The 23,194-nt window shown below is 47.7% G+C and overlaps 1 protein-coding gene across 1 annotated transcript in view; it reads right to left on the bottom strand.

The window, feature by feature from the left end:
• Window positions 1–4,810: 4,810 nt before the first annotated feature.
• LOC120868672 (ubiquinol-cytochrome-c reductase complex assembly factor 1) overlaps window positions 4,811–23,194 on the bottom strand; it is a 100,635-nt gene continuing 82,251 nt past the window's right edge. Inside the window, exons 8-10 of the mRNA XM_040247462.1 lie at window positions 13,386–13,463; window positions 9,724–9,837; window positions 4,811–6,305 (exon numbers count right to left, since the gene is read on the bottom strand). Of these exons, the coding sequence (XP_040103396.1) occupies window positions 6,171–6,305; window positions 9,724–9,837; window positions 13,386–13,463 (327 nt within the window). The 3' untranslated portion in view covers window positions 4,811–6,170. The remainder of the gene's footprint in view (window positions 6,306–9,723; window positions 9,838–13,385; window positions 13,464–23,194) is intronic.

The following is a 23,194-nucleotide window of genomic DNA, read 5'->3' as shown; positions in this document are numbered from 1 at the left end:
CCAAGAAGCTGGAATACTGCTCTAGGTTTCCTTTCGCTTTTCAACGGAGCACAACTGGCCTTCCCCATGCCATGTTCCTTTTCTAGAACTAAAAGCATTGCACTTGAGTGTCTGACTGCCTGAGTCCACATGCAGGATAAATTTGGACCTCTCCAAGCTGCAGTCCTCCTCAGCAGTTAAGACGAACTTATAGGTAATACTTACCTCACAGAATTGTCAGAGGATTAAATGAGATACTAAGTGAAAATACCAAGCAGCGTCTGGCGCAGAACCGAAACAGGAAAAATACTGGCTGAAGGGTGGGCTGGGCTTTAATCACAGCTTGATGTAAGAAGAGTTGACTCATTGGAGAAGCCTCTGATACTGGGAGGGATTGGGGGCAGGAGGAGAAGGGGACGACAGAGGATGAGATGGCTGGATGGCATCACTGACTCGATGGACGTGAGTCTGAATGAACTCTGGGAGTTGGTGATGGACAGGGAGGCCTGGCGTGCTGCAATTCATGGGGTCACAGAGTCGGACACGACTGAGCAACTGAACTGAACTGATGTAAGAAAGCAATACTTGCAATGTTTAAAATTTTAGGCAATACTGAAAGCTTAGGGGTACTATTTGCTACACTGTTCAGGGTTTCTCATTTAAAAATCCTACATTGTTCTCTGAGATTAAGGAAACATTTGTTTCTTCTGACTAGTAAGCGTAATTCCTTTTATGTGACAGTGGGAACTGTACAACCTTCGGCCGGCCTCATTTCTGCTGTTGGCTTCTAGGGAGCCCAGAGCCAGGTTTTTGTGTTTCTTTTTAAATTTGTTTTTGGTTGTGCTTGGTCTTCACCGCTGCACGCAGACTTTCCCTGGTTGCGGTGAGGTGGGTTAATCACTGTCGGCGGTACCCGGGCTTCTCCCTGAGGCGGCTCCTCTTACTGCAGAACACAGACTCCAGAACACAGGCTCAGTAGCTGTGACACACAGGCTTAAGTTGCCCACCGCGTGTGGGAACTTCACGGATCAGGGATCGACCCCGTGTCTCCTGCATTGGCAGGCGGATTCTTAACCACTGGACAACCAGGCAGTCCCAGGGCAAGGTTTTATCCTCAATTGCAGGTTTCCTCACTGACCTGCGGGAGGCAGTGTTGGGTGGGAAGAGAGCGAGAGCCCTGGGGCTGAAGATGAGGGCTGGGTAGCCTTCCAGGCTTCCCTGAGCCATAGTTCCCTCTCTTGCGTAAAGGGGAGAAAGACCAGGAGAAGGACAATACCTATTTAACAGGACTGCTTGAGACAACTGATAGGCTGCCCCCAAAGTCACGTGGTAACATGATTATTTTTCCCTCCCAATACTTGTATCTTATCTTGTAAACTTTGTTTTGCAGTTTTTACACCTGTTATCTCTTAATCTGCTGTTATCTTTTCTGGAAGTATGCAAAAGTGTTAAGTCACTCAGTCATGTCTGACTCTTTACGACCCCATAGACTGTAGCCCGCCAGGCTCTTCTGTCCATGGAATTCTCCAAGCAAGAACACTGGAATTGGTTGCCATTTCCTTCTTCAAGGATTCTTCCCAACCCAGGGCTGGAAGTATACAGAATACAAATAAAAGACAAAATTATTCCTAGAGAGCAATATCCCTGATGGCAAGAAACCACATTTCTCACTTGTTCTGTATAACAATTTGCAATAGAAAAGCACTTAGCTATAGAATGTGAGTGCACAGGTCTTCAGGTGATTCTGGTGCCTGGTTTTTGAGTCACTCCTCCAGGCTCTGACTTTTTCCACCTGAGGCCTCATCGTGGAGCACAGAGAGCCATTTTAGCAGGGCCCTTTCTGAATTCCCAACCGACAGAATCCCTGAGTGTAAGAAAATGGTGTGTTTTTTTTTAACTTTTTATTTTGTATTGGGGTATAACCAATTAGCAATGTTGTAATAGTTTCAGGTGAACATCGAAGGGACTCAGCCATACATATAGAGGCATCTGTGGAAATGGTTGTTGTTAATGCCTAAGTGTTTGTGGTTGTGTGTACGTAGCAATGGCTTTCCAGGTGGCTCAGGGGTAAGGAGTCCACCTGCCACAGAAGGAGCTGCAAGGGATAGGGGTCCGATCTCCAGTCGGAAAGGTTCCCCTGGAGGAGGGCCTGGAAGCCTGCTCCAGTACTCTTGCCTGGAGAATCCCATGGACAGAGGAGCCTGGTGGACTGCAGTCCTTGGGGTCGCAAAGAGTCGGACACGCCTGAGCACGCACTCACTTTCACAGCAGTAAGACCCAGAGAAGGCCCCAAAGCGGGACGGCCTGAGGCCGTGAGGGTGATGAGACTCAGATGGGATTCAGGACAGTGAGGATGGAAGTGGCTCAGCCCCTGGATTCACGAAGCACTTTATACTTCAAAAGTGCCTTTTTATACTGATGTCCCATGAACTGTCCCCACTTTGTAGGTAGGAACACTCTTTTCAGATGATGGTCTTGCCGAGGTTCCTGGAGGTTACAGACTTGCTCAACGCCACTTGGAGGCTGAGGCAAGGCCGGGATAACCCTCTAGCCTGACCCCAGAAGCAGAACTCTTTCCCTGAACGCTGGATTGCCTCTGTCAACCCTTGAGAAATAAAATGTCACTGCCTGGCGCAAAGCCACGGATGGCTGGAGCCCTCCCCTCGGCATGATTAGTTAGAAGTTTGTGCCTTTAGCACCCATCATGGGAGAAGAAAAATCTCCAATGTTGTTAAACAGAGTCAGAGGAAAGCGCTGGAACAGGGCAGGTGTTATTTATCAAATGTGAGAAATAAGCTAATCAAGAAAATCCATTGCAGGGTGATTGTTTCACAGCAGGGTGAGGGTGAGTGTGGGGACTGAGCTCATTGGTGCTCCAGGATCTGAAGGCGATTAGATGGTGAGTGGATCTGGGGGGAAGGGGGGGTCTTTGAGCCTATTTGTTGGCAGCTGTTTTTCCCCATCTTCTCTGTATCTGTCATGAGGGCATCCATGGGAGGTGGCAGGACCCAGTGTTGTGGGGAGGGGAGTTTTATCCAGATCTCTGCACCCTGGCAGGAACTTGCTTGTCAGACTCCTGGCAGGATGGGACGAAAGCAGCCACCCTCCTCTGAGTCACAGAAAGGGGCATTCTCCCCCTTTTAAAAAATTCCATTTCTGTGTTTCTGTTGAGAAGAGGGGCGTTTGTCTCCCCCAGAGCTCTTCCAGCTTCAACAGAAGATTGTGTTCGATGATGTGATAGTTTTATGTCTCATCTTGACCTGGCTCTAGTTACTTGACCTGGCTCAGTTACTCAATAAAACACATTGTTGTGAGAGTATCTGGTAAGTGTGGTTACATCTGCAATCGACTGGTTTAAGTTATGGGCTTCTCTGATAGCTCAGTTGGTGAAGAATCCGCTTGCCATGCAGGAGACACCAGTTCAATCCCTGGGTCAGGAAGATCTGCTAGAAAAGGGATAGGCTACCCACTCCAGTATTCTTGGGCTTCCCTGTGGCTCAGCTGATAAAGAACCCACCTGCAATGCGTAGACCTGGGTTCAATCCCCGGGTTGGGGGGATGCCCTGGGGAAGGGAAGGTCTACCCACTCCAGTGTTCTGGCCTGGAGAATTCCATGGACTGTATAGTCCATGGGTCACAAAGAGTCGGACACGACTGAGAGACTTTCACTTTCAAAGGACATTATGGGGCTTCCCAGGTGGCACTGGTGGTAAAGAACCTGTCTGCCAGTGCAGGAGAGCTAAGGGACATGGGTTCAATCTCTGGGTCAGGAAGATCCTCTGGAGGAGGAAATGGCAACCCACTCCAGTGTTCTTGACTGGAGAATCCCCATGGACAGAGGAGCCTGGTAGGCTATAGTCTATAGGGTCGCAAAGAGTTGGACATGACGGAAGAGACTCAGCATGCATAGAATGTTTGGCTTTTATTATTTGAAGGCCAAGGGAGGCACTTCATACTGAACTGTTACAATAAGCTGTAGTACAGACTGAGAACAGTCCAGAAAGGGGCTCCTGGTTGGTGATTTAGTCATTCATTCCTTCTTTCATTTATCGAAGATCACCCGGATGCCTACTGAGGTCCAGGCACGCTGCTAGATGCCGGAGAAAACAAGCGGACTGATGCAAACCCCAGCTCCCACTCTCAAGGGGCTCAGTGTAGGGTGGAGGGCGGGTGTGTAAAAAAATAGTTCCACTGGAGGATACTGCCTGGGCTGGACAGGAGAGGTGGCATGGGGATATGTGGATTTCTATAGACAGAAGAGGGGAGAGGACTCCAGGCAGAGAAAACATACAGGGTTGCCCCAAGTGGTTCAGTTTGCTCAGAGAAGAAATGGGCTAGAGACTCACAAAAAAGAAGAGCCTGGCAGCCCCTAAGATGCCCATGGCCAGGAAGCGAGGGCTTCGGAAACATCACAGACGTGACAGATCGACCTGGCTTTTTGAAACATGGCTCCGAATTACAAGTTGCAGTGTTTAATGATTACTCATCTTGTGGATACAGGACTTGGCCCTGCAGGTGGAGACCATCTGCTGCTGGAGGTATTCACAGAGGGCCCGTGTGGACACAGGCCAACAGGGATGTAGAGAAAGGGAGTCCAGTTGTGGGCCAGGGCTGGACTAAATGACCACTAATGTTCCTTCCAAATCAGAGATTCCATGATTCTAAAGCAAGCCCAGTAGCTGAACCGGGGCTGTGGGCTGGGCACTGTGGTTAGGGAGCTGCCCTGGGCAGCAAATGGGTTAAGGCTCAAATAACTTTTATATATAAATTAATGTGTAGAGTTGGGAGCCAAAATCTGTTCCATTAATTTTTCCATCCATTCCAGGAGCAGTTAGGTACACACAGTAAAGTTTATTCTGGTGCATGGTATACTTCACTCCATTAAAAATAAATTAATCAGCAAATTCCTGCCTGGCTCAGCTCTGGTTTATGTAAATAGTGCCCAGCTGTAATGAGTTACAAGGTGTTATTATCTAACACACACAGAGGAGGCTTCACTCTGGAGCTCCGCGTGCAACAAAAGCATCTTAAATAAACTCAGAGAAGGCCGTTTGATTTGTAATGTTTTCACAGAAGTGGGATATACCTCATCCATATAGAGTTTCTTTATATGACTCATTTTATAGCAAGTTAAATGAAGGAAGTTTGATGTGGGGGGGAGGGAGGGGCGATATAGTTCTCCACCCCCTTCTTCAATTTAAAGAAAATCCCCCCAAAGATGACCCACACTCAGGGGGAAGAGACTAGTCCTCAGGGGCTCAGACCACGGGGGCTCTGCAGCACGTGCTCCGGAAGCTAGGAAGCGGGTGAAGGCTGAGCAGGGAGAGGGGTCCTGGGGTGGTGCGATGAAGCCAGGAAGTGTTCTCTTCCCCACAGGATCTCATGTAAAGGGAGCCAAGGGAGGAAAGACAGCACGACTCTACCCCAGTCCAGTGGGGGCATGTGTGACAAGGGAACTGTCTTGAGGCCTCAGGATGTGACAAGCCCCCTGGCCAGACAGGCCTCCTGGGTCCCCGAGGACGGGGTCAGCAGGAGATGCCTTGGCCAGAACAGTGACATCTCTGTGAACTGGAGACAGAAGCAGCAGCAGAGACCCCACCCCACCCGAACCTCCTCTGCTCCTGTCTCTAACTGAGCTGGCACTGCTTCTCAACTCATGGCCTCCGCCACCTCAGGTGTGTTTCTAAAAGACCCAGGAATAAAGAAGAACCATAGCAGAGAGACGTCTCTGGGTCTTTTAATGGCCAACTCAAGCCCACGGCTCAAAGCTGGAGGACAGCGTGTGGTTACCCAGCCTGATTCAGCAGCATTACTCACTGCTTCTAGGCCATGGTGGGTCCTTGAGGGGAGGCAGCTGTCCCCTATCAAACCTACCCCCTTTCCCTTCTGTGGTCAATCACACGGTTTCTGGAGGGCACTTGGGGAGCGTGTGCAGGGAGCTCCTGCTCAGGGCTTCTTTTGAGGGAGAGGACACCTTAGAAGGGCTAAGGGTTCTCCCAGCACTGTACCCCACCCGATCAGACTCCTGGGCGTACTAAGAGGAAAATCAACACAAATGGGGCCAGGTATTTGACAGATGCTGTTCAAAGGTCAGTTCAGGCCACTTCCTGCAGGATCCTGAGTCAAACAGGCACCTCTCTTCTGGCAGTTCCTCAAAGCTAGCTGGCCAGCTGTTCGGAGGGACCAGCCCATCAAAGACCCTCGTCGTTATAAGTTGGGGAATGAGGCTTCAGGACGCTCTGAGGATTCTTCTCCACTAGAGGGCGCCAGTTCACCTCTCCTGTCAGAAGCAGATCCTCACCGTTCATGGAGTCCAGGTACTGTATCTGCAACCAGAGGAGAAAGTCACAAGAGCAGGACAGACGTGAGGTGGTGCGTGAGGTGGTGGAAGGAACGAGCCTCCCAAAGAAGAGGACGGGGGATGGGGCGGGGGGGGGGGGGGGGGGGCTTCCTGCCAACCCCGCCCCCAAGACCAGGGATGGGGGGAGGTCTCTGATGGCCGAGATTATTTCATTTAAGGGGGTTTGAAGAAACAAGTCATTAAGGAAGCTTTCTCAGGCCTTAGGGAATTCCCTGCTGTACTTCTGAATGGACACATGTCTGACACACAAGCACTGACTTTCTGAACTGCAGGAACTTTCCATGGAGTGTGTGCTGGGGGAGACATGTCCTTGGTGTGTTTGTATATGTGTCTGTTAAGTTCTCTTGTCTGAGAAAGGGACCCATAAATAGTGATGTGTGTGTCTGTTAATTTAAGTTCCCTTGTCTGAGAAAGGGACATAAATAGTGATGTGTACCCCACAGGTCTTAATAAGCACACTGCTAGTTTGTTCTTGAGTTGCTAAGTTGTGTCTGACTCTTTTGTGACCCCATGGATTGCAGCCTGCCAGGCTCCTCTGTCCATGGGATTTCCCAGGCAAGAATACTGGAGTGGGTTGCCACTTCCTCCTCCTCCAGAGGATCTTCTCGACCCAGGGACTGAACCCACATCTCCTGCACTGGTAGGCAGATTCTTTACCGCTGAGCCACCAGGGAGGTCAGTAACTGCTAGTTACTGGAACTTGAAAAAAAAGGATGCTTCTACTCTCCTCTAGTAGGCTCTGACCCCAGGCTTAGTGGGCGCCAGCTTCACCCCTCTAGGATGGCTCAGGAGGTTTATCCCCCTGAACAATGTGGAGATGGGACACTGACAGAGAACTTGTGCAGCTGCAGGGAGGGGTGGTCAGGCAGTTGGCAAGAGGCAGGGGCTCTAATGAGTGGCCAGGCCTTAGGCGATAGAGGCCTCCTCTGGGAGGATTCCCAAGCTCCTGCTAGTAAGGAGAGGAGAAATGCTTTACAGGAGACGGGCAAACTCCAGGGCAAGAGCTGGATCAGGGCAGGAGTTAGCAATGGATTCAAAAGATGACGTTCCACTGCAAGGGTGAGAAGGCAACTGGGGGGCAAGGAGAGGTGGCAGGAGTCAAGAGCCTCACCTTAGGCCTCAGATCCAACTCCCTATCCCAAGAGACCCTCCACGCCTGCTGCTTCGTATTTTAGCCTTCAGACCCTCGTGCTCACCCCATCTGTCACATATATCTCGGGCCTGGATCTCCAAATCTCCAGATATGCTCTGCTGTCTTCTGGGGCAAGAGATCAACCGACATTATTATCTTCCCTAAAACCCTGGCTCAGACGGTAAAGTGTCTGTCTACAATTAGGGAGACCTGGGTTCAATCCCTGGGTCGGGAAGATTCCCTGGAGAAGCAAACGGCAACCCACTCCAGTACTCTTGTCTAGAAAATCCCATGGATGGAGGAGCTTGGTGCAGGCTACTGTCCATGGGGTTGCAAAGAGTCGGGCACGACTGAGCCACTTCACTTCACTTCAAAACCCACTCTTCAATTACTCCATTCTGTCCTTAATGCCAGCACTTTGCCCATCTCCTGGGTAGAAACTCTCAATTTAATCTCTGGGTCTTGGGTAATCTACCAGACTAACTGGCATCACGGCCAGGACCAGCCTCCTGGTCTTCCCTGATTCACTCGCTCAGACTTAGTCCCTCCTTTCTTCAGCCTTCCACAGCACTCTGTTCCTGCCTGCATACATCGAAGACTGACTTATTCCAGGGGAGCCTTGTGCCTGACTGGATTCCTTGTCAAATCATGAGCTGGATCCTTGAGGGTAGGACTGGGTCTTAATAATTTCTGCGCTCTCAACAGGGTGGCTGGCACAATAGGTGCTCAAAAGGTTTGCTGACAGAACTGGGTCCCCAGCAAAGCTCACTGCTTGCCTAAGAGCTCCCTCACTGCTCTCCTATTGCCTGCCTCTCATCAGGGCACTAGGGGACTTCTTTATGGTAGTACTGGTGTGGCAGTCCCTTCCTTCAGGGCCCTCAGAGAGGTCCCAGCTGTGCCCTTGTTGTGGCCCCTGGCACAAGCCCACCACAGCCAATGGAAAAGTTGGGCTGGTCTCTCAGAAAACATAGCATTTGCTTTGCCAATTGCTGCTCCTGTCTGAGGGCGGGTCCAGTCAACAGTGTGAGCCTCAGAGTTCTCGTGGGTGGGGTCCTCTGGCCACACTGCCTTCTTCCCGGCTCTGGCAGATTTGAAGAACGGTCAAAGAGAAGTCCTGGCTTCTGGGGTTCTCTATCCTCTGGGTCTGAAGAGCCCTAGTATGTAGTTTTTCCAGTGATCACCCAGCTGGGCCTGCTGGCCCTGTCTTCTCCTTGGGGCCAGAGCCTGGCCTTCCCTTTCCTGGCTGTTGGAGGCTTGAAGGCCGTGGACACAGGTGAATAAGGGAATGACTGTGAGGTGAGGCCCCTTCAGGTCCAGAGGCCAGGCCCACAAAGCAAAGGTGTGACTCATGCGACAGGCTGAGCTGATGAGCTGTCTGGAGCAGCTGAGCCTCTAGTGGCCGCATGAATCACCCAGCTGTGCAGCCTGACTCACTGGGCGACCCTGGAAAAGCCTACATGTGCCTCTTGCCTGCCACTCAGCTCCCCTGTCTCTAACATATGGATTTCTCATCAATACAGAACTAGGGGGCAGAGAGAACAGGAGTGAATTCTCCCTGGACTCAAGGGAAACTATGTAGTTAAGCAGTCCTCACTTGAGAGCTCTCTCTCAGAAGCTTTGGGAGCCCTGGGCAGCCAGAGGAGTGAGGGATGAAGCGGGGGAACCCTGCTTGACGACAGGTGGCAGCACCCAGTGGGGAGAGGATCACGAGATGCTCTCTGGAGCCCAATTCTGCTAGAAGCCAGGGGTTCAAAGTGGGTACACAGGGGAGCTGCTCTGCACCCCCGGCTGTGGCCTTACAAGCGGACTGTGTGTGCCCAGGGTCCAGCATAGCCCTGGGCACACGGCAGAGAGCCGAGTGTGCGGTTAATGAACTGCAGGCTTATGAAAGCAGCAGGCCACTCTGCCCTTGTTCTTCTGTTCCTACTCCCTGCCCCCTGACCTAGCTCATGACTGGATCCAAAGAAGGGGCTCTTTTTTTTCTGGGGAGGGGGTCAGTGAAGTAGAAAAGGAGAGCTTTATTGCTTTGCCAGGCAAAGAGAGACACGTCAGGCTTCTGCCTCGAAAACCTCTGTGTCTCCCCAAAGATGCTCTTTGTCCATGCCTGCCGCTGACATGATTTGGTCAGAATTCCCTCAGACTGGAGTCTGGGAACTCAACCTCTCATGACCCTCTGAAGTCCAGCACCCACAGACCTCAGGAAAGACCTGCTGTCCGGAAGACTCTGGAGGGGAGGGGAGGGGCTGCTCACCTGTTTCCTCACATACTCTACCAACAATTCAAGTTGCCGAGGGTCTTCGCATTTCTGGTTGAAGAAGATTCTCCAGAGGGCGGCCGCCAGCCCACGGTCATCTGAAAGGATCCCCTGGAACACACAGCACAACTGGTCTTTTGGGGTGAACGGCAGAGCCAGGAGACAGAAGCTGGGGATATCGCAAACATGTGAGCAGCCCTAGGATCGGCTCAGAGGAAACAGGGCAAGTGTGTGGCAGAGCTGGGAGGGGCCTGAGAGGGCATGTGGCCTCCCCCTTCATTCAATACAGAGGAAGAATGCGGGACCCAGAAGGGCCAAGCGGCTGGATAAAAAGGTGGAGGCAGAGACGGGGTCGCGTCTGACGGGCCCTCCTGGGCCACAGCTGCCTACAGCACTGCCAGGCCCAGCCAACACCCGCAAGGAGAGGTGGGAGCAGCAGCAGCTCTAGTGCCGTCCACAAGGAATGGACTCACCGTATTGTGAGTGTACACTTCCTCCTAAGAACAGAGTGTTACGTGCTTTCCTCTCCTGGTCCAAGGACACACATGTGCACAGCAACTAGGTCTTTGGGGACGGGAGCCCGGCACTTTGGCCTCCCTGTCAACCCAGCTCTGGGGTGACCCGGCCTCCTCCACAGCAGAGGAACAGGTTGTCCGGCAGGACTGCCATGGGCCACAGGGGAGTGCTCAGAATCTGTGTGTGCCTACTGTCGGCTGTCCTGGCACAGCAAAGAGCACGCTGTTGGGAAGCCCAAATATCACAGAGGCCTGCGTCATGGACTAGGGCCATGTTCTAGCTTGGAGCTCTGAGGAAGGAGAGGGGAGGGTCCTTCTTCCTGACCAAGGGTGACTGAGGGATAGGCCCTGAGAAGTTGCTCTGTCCAGGTGCCAAGGCAGCATGTGGAACCAGAGGAAGTGCTGACTGGGCCTTAGAAGTCAGCTAGAAGGCCAGATCATGTCCTGGCCCTGTCAGTCCCCAGCTCAGAGATGGTGGGCAATTTACTAAACCCAAGTCTCAACCTTCCCATCTGTTAAATAGAGACTAAAATCCCTGCCCTACTTATAGCATCTTTGAATTATAAGAGAAAACATAAAGGTGTTTTGTGAAGTGTGACACGAAGATTAGGCTTTGGCGTGCAGCTGTGAACAGAACTGAAGCAACAGTGGGATCTGGGGATCGGACCGCCTGAATTCAAATGGCAGCTCTGTCACTTGGCAGCTGTGTGCCCTTTGGAAAGCCACTAGCCCTTCCTGAGCCCTGGTTTCTCATAACCTGAATGACCAAAATAACACCTGTGCCACAGGTGAGAATTAAGAGACAAGGGTCATGAAAGGCTCTGTAAGTGGTAAGGACATTACACAAAGAGCCAGGATCACTTACTCGATGTCCTGCTGTGGTCAGGCCCCGGAGCACTATGGTACCTGAGGTTTGGCCTTAGGTCTGCTGCCAGGAAGGGCCATGTCCAGTAGGGGGTATGGGCAGTTTGAAGGAAAGACTGTTCACCTGTCTCAAATGCCCCCTTGCTAAACACCCCCACAATTCCACAGCTTAAGAGACTGTCCTGGCACAATGGCTGAGTCGGGAAAACCAACTTCTTCCGGCAGATGGGGACAGGAGCCAAGAACAAGCTCGGGCACATCACCGTTCTCCAAGCTATTTGCTAACACAACAGCCTGCCTGTGTCTGAAGTGCCCTGGGCACATGCCGGAGTGCTGCTGGCAGCAACTCATATGTGCTACACGAGAGGGAACAGGAGTGGGAGCGAGTATTATGAGGACTTAGAAAAAGAGCCCAGAGCACAGGACAGCAAAAGCCCCAGGAGCCGGGGCCTGCCGCAGACAGGCAGCCTCGGCGATGGGCGAGATGGCTGGGAAGGGGCAAGTCTATAATCAACTAGGAGGAAAAGGATGACTCAGAACTCAGATTAACAATGATAGCAACGTGACTGGTCCAGACTGTCAAGAGTTGCTTGCCACACCTGGCTCTGATGACCAGGTGGAAACTGTTACCCTGGCTGGGAAAATAAGTGCGCTCAGAGGTTCTTGAGCGAAGGTGGTTGATGTGAGGTCACAGGATGGCGCTGACCAGCTCGAGTCAGGACGTGGTGGCTGGCACAGAGCAGGAGCACGATACAAGTGGCTGAATAGCTCAGCGAGCCCCACTTCAGCCCTCTTCCCACCACAATGCCAGTGAGCTGAAGACAAATGGGAGACTGGTCTGAGGGAGGAAGCAGGAAAAAAATGGGTGCCTAGAAGGCAAAAATTAGTTTGCATAACAGTTTTCCCACAGTCTACTAGGATATCCACTTGTTTTCCCTCACGACACAAGAAAAGCATCCTTCCAGAAACTGAGATGCCTAGGTCTAGAGGAACTGAGAGGAAGCCAACGGCCCTGGAGGACCCTGGAAGTAGACTAGTGGCCCAGGGGCTGGGAGGAGCGGAGAATAGAATAGTATTTACTATTTACTGGGCACAGAGTTTCAATTTGGGAAGATCAGAGAAAGTCCTGGAGACGGCTGGTGGTCATGGCTGCTCAACAACGTGAATATACTCAACGCCACTAAAATATATACTTTAAAATGGTAAATTTTATGTCATGTAAATTTTGCAATAAAAAATGAGACAGAGCTAAATGTCATTAGGTAGGACATCCAAGATATATTGCTCAGTTAAAAAAAGCAAGTTATAGAATGGTGGGCGTAGTATAACTTTCATTTGCATAAAGAAAACAAATCCATAGGTGTTTGTGTATATACAGGTAACATCTGTAAGGACACCCAATAAACTATTAACAAGGTTTTCCTCTGGGGCAGGGAGCTGGGCAGGTGAGAAAAGGGGCCTTCTATTTTCTATTTCAACCATTTAGGCAGAGTTTCATTAATTTTCTTTTTTTTTTTTTTTTTTAATGTTTGAGGTATCTTTTTTAATTCATTAAATTTTAAAGAAGGTTATTTATTTAGGAACTTATGAAACAAATCGCCAGTCCAGGTTCGAAGCAAGATACAGGATGTTTGGGGCTGGTGCACTGGGATGACCCAGAGGGATGGTACGGGGATGGAGGTGGGAGGGGGGCTCAGGATGGGGAACACGTGTACACCTGTGGCAGATTCATGCCGATGTTTGGCAAAACCAATACAATATTGCAAAGCAAAAAAAAAAAAAGATAATTGAAACTTCAAAAAAAAAAAAAAAAAAGAAGAACTTTTGGTAGACAAATTTTCAAACATAATTCATTAATTTTCAAATGAGTGTGTACTGCTTTTATAACTGAAGCCCCCAAAAGTGTGTGACTTGTCTGGCAGACCGTGCTGCTGATGTGGGTGTGCCTTCCTCTCTCTGGAGCATCTGGGGCTGAGATATTGACCGATCTGCCTGTGTCCCTCCATCCAGCACCCTACAGGCACTCAATAAATGTCGGCTAGTTGAATGATCTGACCATACTACGTAGTGCTTTCTTTCTCAAGTACTAGGCAAACTGCTGGGCACACTCATTCTGGTTGCTGAGTCAATGAAAGTGAGGAAATAGTAAAATACGAAGTAAAACAGTAAAATAATGGCAGGCAGTGACGACGGCCCCTGAAGCTTCTTTCAGAAGTTCTCATCAACAGCCCTTATTGGGGGAGGCCACTGTTCTGTCTGAGGCTTGGTAAACCATCTTACCTCATCATATCCTAAGATTGCGGCATAGAAATTATTTGTCATAAGCATCATGTTCTTCTTCAGGATATAGGAATTAACCTACAGAAACAAAATGGCAAAAACAAAAGTATAAAAGAAAGGAAAAAAAACTATATGATTTTTGGCTCCTGACATGGACAGCAGAACTGAGAAACAGGGCCCCTAACAGGTCAAACTCCCGCCCCATCCTCCTATTTCCCTGGTCTGTCAGGATTCTCCCCAATTTGACAACTTATTTTAGACTTTGGTCCTGAATTATACAAAGCAGTACTCAGTTTTATGAACTAAGCCCTGACTACGTGTCAGGCTCTGTGCTGGATCCTATGAACACAAAAAGAAATGGCTTCTTGACTGGAGAAGCACATTGTCTAATAAAAACAGACCTGTATTAATTTAAAAAAAAAATCACACTGCAACATGTTACCTCAAATTCTATCCCCAAAGTGGGGAGTAATAAGTAAATTTTAGTACAAATGGTCTCTGCTTGGGGCGGGGGTTGGCGGTGCTGCTGCTGGGAAGTTCTCTAAGGAGGCGATGTTTAACTGGACCTCAGAGGAAGAGGAGTCTGACGAGAGAGCTGGGGGATACGAAAGAGGACATTCGAGACACAGGGAATAAGCTGTACAAGGTGCAGGGGCAGGAAAGAAAATGAGGGAGGCTGAACGGGCAGGAACAGAAAGGAGTATGCTGCAGCGAAACCACAAGCGAAGTGGCCAGAGGTGGGAAGAGGAGGAACAGAGGCCGGGCTGTGCATGAGATGCTGAGGAGAAAGGCGAGCCCCTGAGGCTGTGAAGAGGAGGGGAGATCAGGATGGGCTGAACTAGTGAGACTGTTCATGTGAACGGACTGTTCCAGAAACGTAATGTCAGTGAGACTGCGGAGCCTCAGGTAGAACTCCTTTCAGAGAACAGCCAGGTGAGCCTGCGGAACCCAGAGTGCAGTTCACAAAACCTCTTCTACAGGATGAAACTCTGACTCTGGGAATCTGACCTCCAGGAATATGCTTAAAGAAAGGGGTCCATGTTTCACTCCTCTCTGGCATCCCAGCAGAAAACCTGGTGTCAAACGTAATACATAGAAAGGACTCGTTGACTCTAAATTCACAAGTTTCAGAAACAACCCAGTCATTTGGAACTTTATATGGAGAATAAGGTTTGTGCTTAACAACCATGACCGTTGCCCACCATCATCTTCTCCATTTACTGAGCACCTGTTATGGGCCATGTGCTTTATGGACATCATCTCTTCTGCCACTGGAGCCCCGAGAGGTAGATATGCTACCATCATGCTTTTATAGACACAGAAAACTGAGACTCAGATAGGTGAGATGATGAGCTCTAGGTCCCACAGCAAAGTAGTGATGAAGTATCCAGGTCAGTCTGAATCCCAAGTCCATGTGCCTGACATTCCAGCAGGTTCCTGCCTCCGGGAAGATGATTTTACTTTGGGTCATAAATCAAATTCTGAATGATTTCATCCTGTGGTTTATCACTGGTCTCTGAAGAAGGGCAGAAAGGAGTACTGAAAGGATCTGGATTTAGTCAGAAAACCTGGGTTCAAGTCATAATTCTGCTGTATATCTAGGATGTCATCTTGGGCAAGTCAAGTAACCTATCTAAGTCTATGTCCTTGTCTTTGAAATGCCCTACACAGAGGACTGGTTTGTACAGCAAATGAATTAGCATGTACTTCATTCAGCTGTTCACTCATTCATTTATTCCACAATGTATGCTGAAAGCCTTGGTAAGCTGCAAAGTGCTCTGCAAATGCAAGGAATTATGAGTAATACCTTCTGGTTTGTTTATATAAAACTAAAACCAGCTCCAATACTTTATAGTCATGGACAACTTTCAAAAAGAGAGAGAATTGTGAGACTCAAGACTGGAAAATGTGAGACTGGATGCAGCCAGTGGTGCAATCCATGACCTTTCCCACCCCACCTTCACCCCAGGCCAAAACAGCCATCCGTCTTTTGTGTTCCCAGAGCTCTCTGTCCACACTTCTGGGGACACAACACCTGTCCCACTAGTTTTCCAGCAGCTCAAAGGCCATGAGGAACTCCGTCTGATGAATCTCAACACCCCAACACCTAGGCTAGTGCCTGGCCAGAGCAGGGTTTAGGGCTGGCACGCTGAGGACTGCATCCTCACAAGGCCTGAGTGCCACACAGAGCGTATTCTATCCAGTCACATCCTCCTGTCTGCTTCCGTTTATTGCTCCTTCCTGTTTATTGCTTCTGTTTATTGTACCTTCCGTGTTTCAGAAATTTCAGAACTGCCGAACTTCTTACTGTGCCATCTTCCAGTATGGGCTAACGTAGCGTCAAGAAACAGGCGAGAATCGAGTTACTTCCTTCTGCAAGAAGACGGTGGGACTACCACCCATCCTCCTGCTGAGGGGCTCCTCTTCCTCCTCCCCTGAGTCATTCTAACTGTGCAAGAAGAACCAGAGTGGGACATCCCTGAGGGTCCAGTGGTTAAGACTTTGCCTTCCAATGCAGGGGGTGCGGGTTTAATCCCTGGCTGGGGAGCTAAGATCCCACAAGCCTCGCAGCCAGAAACCAAAACATAAGACAGAAGCCAATGCTGTAACAAAGTCAATAAAGACTTTAAAAATGGTCCATAGAAAAAAAAAATCTTAAAAAAAAAAAAAATCAGGGCCACAAAGGGATGATGTCAGAGATGTCGAACACAAAGGCAGCAACTGTCCGAGGTAAACATTCACTGAACCTGCTCAGCAGAGCTGGCTTGTGTGCTACATCAAACCAGTCAGCTTTAGAGCTGGAAGGGCCCTCAGACGTCACCTTGCTCATCCCTTTGAGGAAATGGTGAACTGAGACCCCAAAGGGGAAGGGACTCTGCCAGGTCCCACATCAACTTAGTCTCAGAGCCAAGATTAGAACTGATTTCACCATGTGCAAGGCATTTCCAGAGATCACCAACATATTAACATACACATTTCAATTCCTGCTTTCCAATAAGGCTCATTTACATACAGACATCCTTTCTCCTCTTGGGATGCACACCTGAGTTCTGACCCACTACTGCCCAGAAGGAATGGAGAGGAGGAGTCCAGTTCCTTATGAGCAATGATCCTCTACCTCCTGGTTCTCTATTCTAACTCTGGTGACCTATAAGCTGCCTCTCCCCTCACCTCCAGCTGAGAGGTGGCAAGCTGCCACAGCTAGGAATTGTTTTTAGATCTCATCACTGTAGCAGGATTAGATCATGAAAAGGGCCCTTCCTGGAAGAGGGTGGAAGCTCCATCAATGCAGACACATGATCTGCAGGCAACAGGTGAGGCTAAGTGACAGCAGCTTCTTGAACTATTGGACTCGCCCTGCAGGGCCCTTCTAACCAGCCCAGCAGCCCAAGGGGGCTGGATAGTCCCTCTGGTGAACCTCTGCTGAGGCTTCTCAGGTGGCTCAGCAGTGACGACTCCACCTGCCAACGCAGATGTGGGTTCAATCCCTGGGTCGGGAAGAGTCCCTGGAGAAGGCAATAGCAACCCACTCCAGTATTCTTGCCTGGAGAATCCCATGGAGAGAGGAGCCTGGCGGGCTACAGTCCAGGGGGTCACAGAGAGTCAGACCTGAGTGAGCGACTGAGCACAGACAACACACAGAACCTCTGCTGGGATCTTATTCCCTCACTTAAGCTTTTGTCTGCTGGTGTGCAGGTCCTCACCGCCAGATAATTCCATATGGAGCACCCTGCCCATGCACAGACAAATTAGATGAGAAACTCTCTCCAGCTAATGCTGGGTCGTTGTCTTATTAAACTCTTCTCCTTTCCATAATGCTTTGCTTTTTTATAAAAACCCATACATATAGCACCACCACAAGGAAAAGGTTCCTTTTATATCAGTTACTCATATTTTCCCATTTATTTAAGCTATTAAAATTCATGCAGATATTTTATAAGCCATCGGGATTTGGTGACTGCTATTACTGAATGTTTAATAATAAACAAAACAGAAGAAATCAGAGGGTTAAATGATGATTGCAATTCCTGTAATGACTTAATTAAATTTTTATTGAGTACATAGACTATGACGTCACTTCTAGCCAACCATGGGTCTGCTTTCCTAGCATGTCACAGGGTGGGAGCACTCGAAAGGAGGCTAGGCTAAATGAGCAGCAAGTCTCAGCTGAAATGGGGAGGGGAGCGAAGCTCATGTAACACACTCAATAAATTATCCGTTCATTTTTAAACAAAGTCCATGAGTTATAATATATTTGCCATGCACTTTTTATGACATAATAAAAATGTTACCTTAAGGATTACTTAACACATACTACAAATGTTACAGCAGAGGCAGGCACAAGGGGCAAAGAAAACAAACACGAGCAGGCCAGGGACGGGTCCTGGAGTTTATGTCCCAGGGGAACAGCACAGTATATTAAAAAGGCAATGCAAAAATGGTGGTGGGGCATGGGGGACAAGAGTTCAGGGTTACTAATCAGCAGATTAATGAATGAGACAACCAACAGGGAACACAAGTAAAGCAATAATGAATCTTGCAAGGCACATGCTTAATTAATGTAGTATTCTCAAGGAGGAATATTTGCTTTAAAGAGATGCCAGTTCGTCTGAGGCCAGTTTGCTGCCCTCTTTCCCCTTTTCCCTGTCGCTGCTCTTAAAGACATTTATGTGGCTGCTTAACGGAGGAACTGATGATGGAGGGACTGATGAAAGATCAAGTTGAAACTCTTCTGTGAGCTCTGTAAGGTTCCTAGTGATCTGTTCTTGGTCGTCTTTCCTGCCTCACCTCCTCCCGTCTCCCTACTTCTATCTCACCCTCCGTCAGAGTAAACGATGTGCAATTTCCACAAACATGTCATGTTCTCTCCTGGGTCTCAAGCATACTGCTGCCAGGAATCCTCCTTTCTTTATCCACAGGGATGCTAACTCCTTCTTATCCTCTAAAACTTAGCTTACAAATGATGTCTTCTAAAAAGCCTCCTCTCTCCTCAGGCTACAGGTGCTACAAAAGCGTCTCAGAAACAGTCCCCATATTCACTGTTTACCACGTGCCAAGAACCACGATAAGAGCTTTATACACATAAGCTCACTAAGTCTTTTCCAGTGACTGAGATAGGTGCTATCAACTATCCCCACTTTAGAGAAGAGGAAACTGTTATCTGGGAAGGTTAAAGTTATACAGCTAGGAAACAGTGGGTCAGGATTAGAATACAGGGCAGTTCGACTTCAATGCTTACCTATGTTGGAACAAACGCCATAAATAAGGCGGCTGCCCTCCCATGTGCCCTACATCTCGGGTTATCAGTAGACGCAGGACTAAAAGCTACCACGTGTGCGTGCTGTGTGTGCTCAGTCACTTATTGTGTCTGACTCTGCAACCCCATGGCGTGTAGCCTGCCGGGCTCCTCTTGTCCACTAAATTTTTCAACCAAAATACTGGCGGGCTTGCCATTTTAAATCCTCTTCCAGAGGATCTTCTTGCCCCAGGAATAAATCCCATGTCTTGTGTCTCCTGCACTGGCAAGCAAGTTCTTTACCACTAGTGCCGCTATGGTTGTGGGTAAAAATTCCCAGTTACAAAGGTAGCTAGGAGTGGGCTACCAGATGGGTGATCAGTGGCCAATTACTAATATTAATACATCAGACATCTCCAGTAAAAGCTAAGCCCCATTCCTGGGTAAACTAGGGGGAAAGGTATAATTATGGTGCAAGAGAAGACAATGAAAGAAAGTTAGCAAGGGCAACACAAGAACTGGTGAGCATGAAGGTAATAATAAATGTTAAGGCTACTGAGGCAAAGCTGCTAACAGTAGCAGGGTAATAAGAATTTATTAGAATGGAAGAATGATAAAGGGTGCCCAGAATTGCTGACTGAAGCATAAATAACATATCAAATTCAATGCAAGGCTATAATGCAGCACAAAGGATGGCAAGTCAAGTTTCAGTTGTCTTTGTAGGGATTAGTAATGACAACAGCAACACTTAGCAATGTCAACACTACGGCTATAGTCACTGAGTGGCAATAGGCTAATGTGCACTGAACATCAGCCTATCTGATGTTAGAAATGAGTTCACTGTGCAATATTATAAGAAAGACACAGAAACCGTGAAAACAAGGGCACGTGGAGAGACCAAATACAAGTGTGCATGTAACCCACTTGCATTATAAATGAAGGATCTACTGAAGATCTTTTAGCAATGACCCCAAAACCCAACAAAACAACTCTGTGTGTTGTATGTGCATTCAGTAGGTCCAGAGAAAACTGTGTTAAGACCAAGAAGAAAAGGAAAAATAATACAAGATGGACATTTTCTTTTCCTTTTTTTTTTAAAAAGAAAATGTGAACATTTGAGTACAGCATGTGCCAGTTGTGATGAAAAACCAACCTAAACATGGCATGAGGTAATCCTTACATCTCATCTTAATAAAATTTCAAATGTTTAATGTATAAAGAGAAGCTTGCTACATTGAAATGCCTTTAAAAATATTTTTCCTTATTATTTATTTATTTATTTTTTTTCCCTTATTATTTATTTGTATGTTTTGAAAGTCCCCGTTTTACTGCTTGGGATCTGAATATTCAAGATCTGTATAGCTTGATAATGTTCTAAAAAACAAAGCTGTGAATTTCTCAATATTAAATTCTGAATGGTTACAAAGTACAGGAGCCTTTTCCTCAGACATGGAAAACTGCAAAGCAAGAGATGGCTGTCTGTGGAAGTTACAGTCATTTACTCTCTTGACAAGGCATTCAAACATATCCACAAGCCCATAATCACCTTGAAAAGAAGCTGATGAGGTACAGTAAGGTCCTGGGAAGATCAAACTATCATGCCAAGTTAATTTTCTTCCATGTCAAGACATACAAGGTGAGAGGAAGATAGCCATAATCTCTAATTTCTGAAGTTTCTGAACACGTCTCATGCATATTGATAGAGGTATCAACGCTGGCTTCAAAGAGTGGCTCTTTTAACAAGTGAGAGCAGGACATCCTAAAGGAAACAATTCGGGGGCAGGGGTGGGCCCTCTCTGTATTGCTCATAATTATGATAGTGGAGGCAGCAATGATGAACATACATCACATTTGAATTGACAATGTTTTCATGTGTGTGATCTTATTTGCGCCTCACAACCATAATAACCTTGCCCTCCAAGATCTCATAGCCTGATTGTTATCCTGAATCTATAAACAAGGAAACAGAAGCTCAAAGATGTTAAGCAACTTGCCCCAAAGTCACACCCTGCTTGTGTGTTAGCAGTCAGGGCTGGAACTTTTATCTCAGACAGCTGGTACCTAAATCTAGCATTTTCTCTCCAGTTATCACACCTTTCTGCATCTGATGAGTCATATCGGAAATGGAGAATCACATAAGCACAAAGCTCCAACTGCTAATTTCAGTACTTTGGAAAACAAAAGTAAAATGGAAATGACTCTGAAGTGTTGAAAAATCATCTTAGAAACAAGACGAGACTCAACAAGGTCAAATGCACAGTATCACATCTAGGACAAAATAACAGGATGAAGGAGGGTCTGACTATGGAGTCATAATTAAGACCCAGAACAAATTCCTGATCACGAGCTGAGAAGTGTGATAGGGATAATCATAACTGAATATATCAAAAGAAATGCAGTCTACAAAGCTCCGAAAGTTTTCCTTCCTCTATTATTGTAATAGTCGAGTCTTTTGTTTTAGCTACAGTACTTAAGAATAAACATGAGGAAACCAGATAAATTTCAATGAAGAATGTCAGATAGGAACGATCACACTGCGTTGGCACCGGTCACAAGGCAGGACAGTCGATTCTGTGGCCAACAGAAATACTCAAGAGGCTATTCCGTGGGTTGGGCTCATGGCTTATATCATCAGCCTCAATGGATCAGCAGATCTTGGAAGTACCTGATACTACCTGAATGAACATCACTCATTCTTTCTGTATCCCTTCCTGGAGCCTTCCTACTCTCCTACTCCATGAGCTAGTAGGCTGCTGATCCTAGAACTTTGTTTCCCCATCACAGAGACAGGCCCAGAATCTAAGCTAATCTAATCAGACTGTTGTTTCTGATTAGAAACATCCAAAGGTAAAAAGACAGCTAAAGCTGGATCATCCCAAAGTGAAAGTGAAGTCGCTCAGTCTTATCTGACTCTTTGTGACCCCATGGACTGTAGCCCACCAGGCTCCTCCTTCCATGGGATTCTCCAGGCAAGAGTACTGGAGTGGGTTGCCATTTCCTTCTCCAGGGGATCTTCCTGATGCAGGGATTGAAACCGGGTCTCCTGCATTCCAGGCAGACACTTTAACCTCTAAGCCACCAGGGAAGCCCAAAGAGGATACTAACTTCCTATTGCTAACACTAGGATCCCTGAGCTCCCTTGTATCTTTCCTACCTGAGGCCTGTTGTTAAACCGTCCTTTCCATCCTGTCAGCCTCAGTTAGCCCCCAATAAGCCTTTGTTTGCTTAAATTAGCTGTGGTCTCTGTTGCGTGCAATCAATGGATATACTATCAATCATCAACTCAATAAAACCTCTCCATAATGACAACATTTGGAAAACTCAGTAGTGGCCACAGGACTGGAAAAGGTCAGTTTTCATTCCAATTCCAAAGAAAGGCAATGCCAAAGAATGCTCAAACTACTGCACAATTGCACTCATCTCACATGCTAGTAAAGTAATGCTCAAAATTCTCCAAGCCAGGCTTCAGCAATACGTGAACCGTGAATTCCCTGATGTTCAAGCTGGTTTTAGAAAAGGCAGAGGAACCAGAGATCAAATTGCCAACATCTGCTGGATCTTTGAAAAAGCAAGAGAGTTCCAGAAAAACATCTATTTCTGCTTTATTGACTATGCCAAAGCCTTTGACTGTGTGGATCACAATAAACTGTGGAAAATTCTAAAAGAGATGGGAATACCAGACCACTTAACCTGCCTCTTGAGAAATCTGTATGCAGGCCAGGAAGCAACAGTTAGAACTGGACATGGAACAACAGACTGGTTCCAAATAGGAAAAGGAGTACGTCAAGGCTGTATATTGTCACCCTGCTTATTTAACTTATATGCAGAGTACATCATGAGAAATGCTGGACTGGAAGAAACACAAGCTGGAATCAAGATTGTTGGGAGAAATATCAATCACCTCAGATATGCAGATGACATCACCCTTATGGCAGAAAGTGAAGAGGCGCTAAAAAGCCTCTTGATGAAAGTGAAAGAGGAGAGTGAAAAAGTTGGCTTAAAGCTCAACATTCAGAAAACAAAGATCATGGCATCCGGTCCCATCACTTCATGGGAAATAGATGGGGAAGCAGTGGAAACAGTGTCAGACTTTATTTTGGGGGGCTCCAGAATCACTGCAGATGGTGACTGCAGCCATGAAATTAGAAGACGTTTACTCCTTGGAAGAAAAGTTATGACCAACCTAGATAGCATATTCAAAAGCAGAGACATTGCTTTGCCAACTAAGGTCCGTCTAGTCAAGGCTATGGTTTTTCCTGTGGTCATGTATGGATGTGAGAGTTGGACTATGAAGAAGGCTGAGCGCCGAAGAATTGATGCTTTTGAACTGTGGTGTTGGAGAAGACTCTTGAGAGTCCCTTGGACTGCAAGGAGATCCAACCAGTCCATTCTGAAGGAGATCAACCCTGGGATTTCTTTGGAAGGAATGATGCTAAAGCTGACACTCCAGTACTTTGGCCACCTCATGAGAAGAGTTGACTCATTGGAAAAGACTCTGATGCTGGGACAGATTGGGGGCAGGAGGAGAAGGGGACGACCGAGGATGAGATGGCTAGATAGCATCATGGACTCA

The sequence above is a fragment of the Oryx dammah genome, unplaced genomic scaffold (assembly GCF_014754425.2).
Source record: "Oryx dammah isolate SB20612 unplaced genomic scaffold, SCBI_Odam_1.1 HiC_scaffold_10, whole genome shotgun sequence".
In the NCBI taxonomy this organism is placed as follows: Eukaryota; Metazoa; Chordata; class Mammalia; order Artiodactyla; family Bovidae; genus Oryx; species Oryx dammah.
The sequence above is the reverse complement of the archived record's forward strand: the minus strand, read 5'-3'. Positions and strand labels throughout refer to the sequence as shown.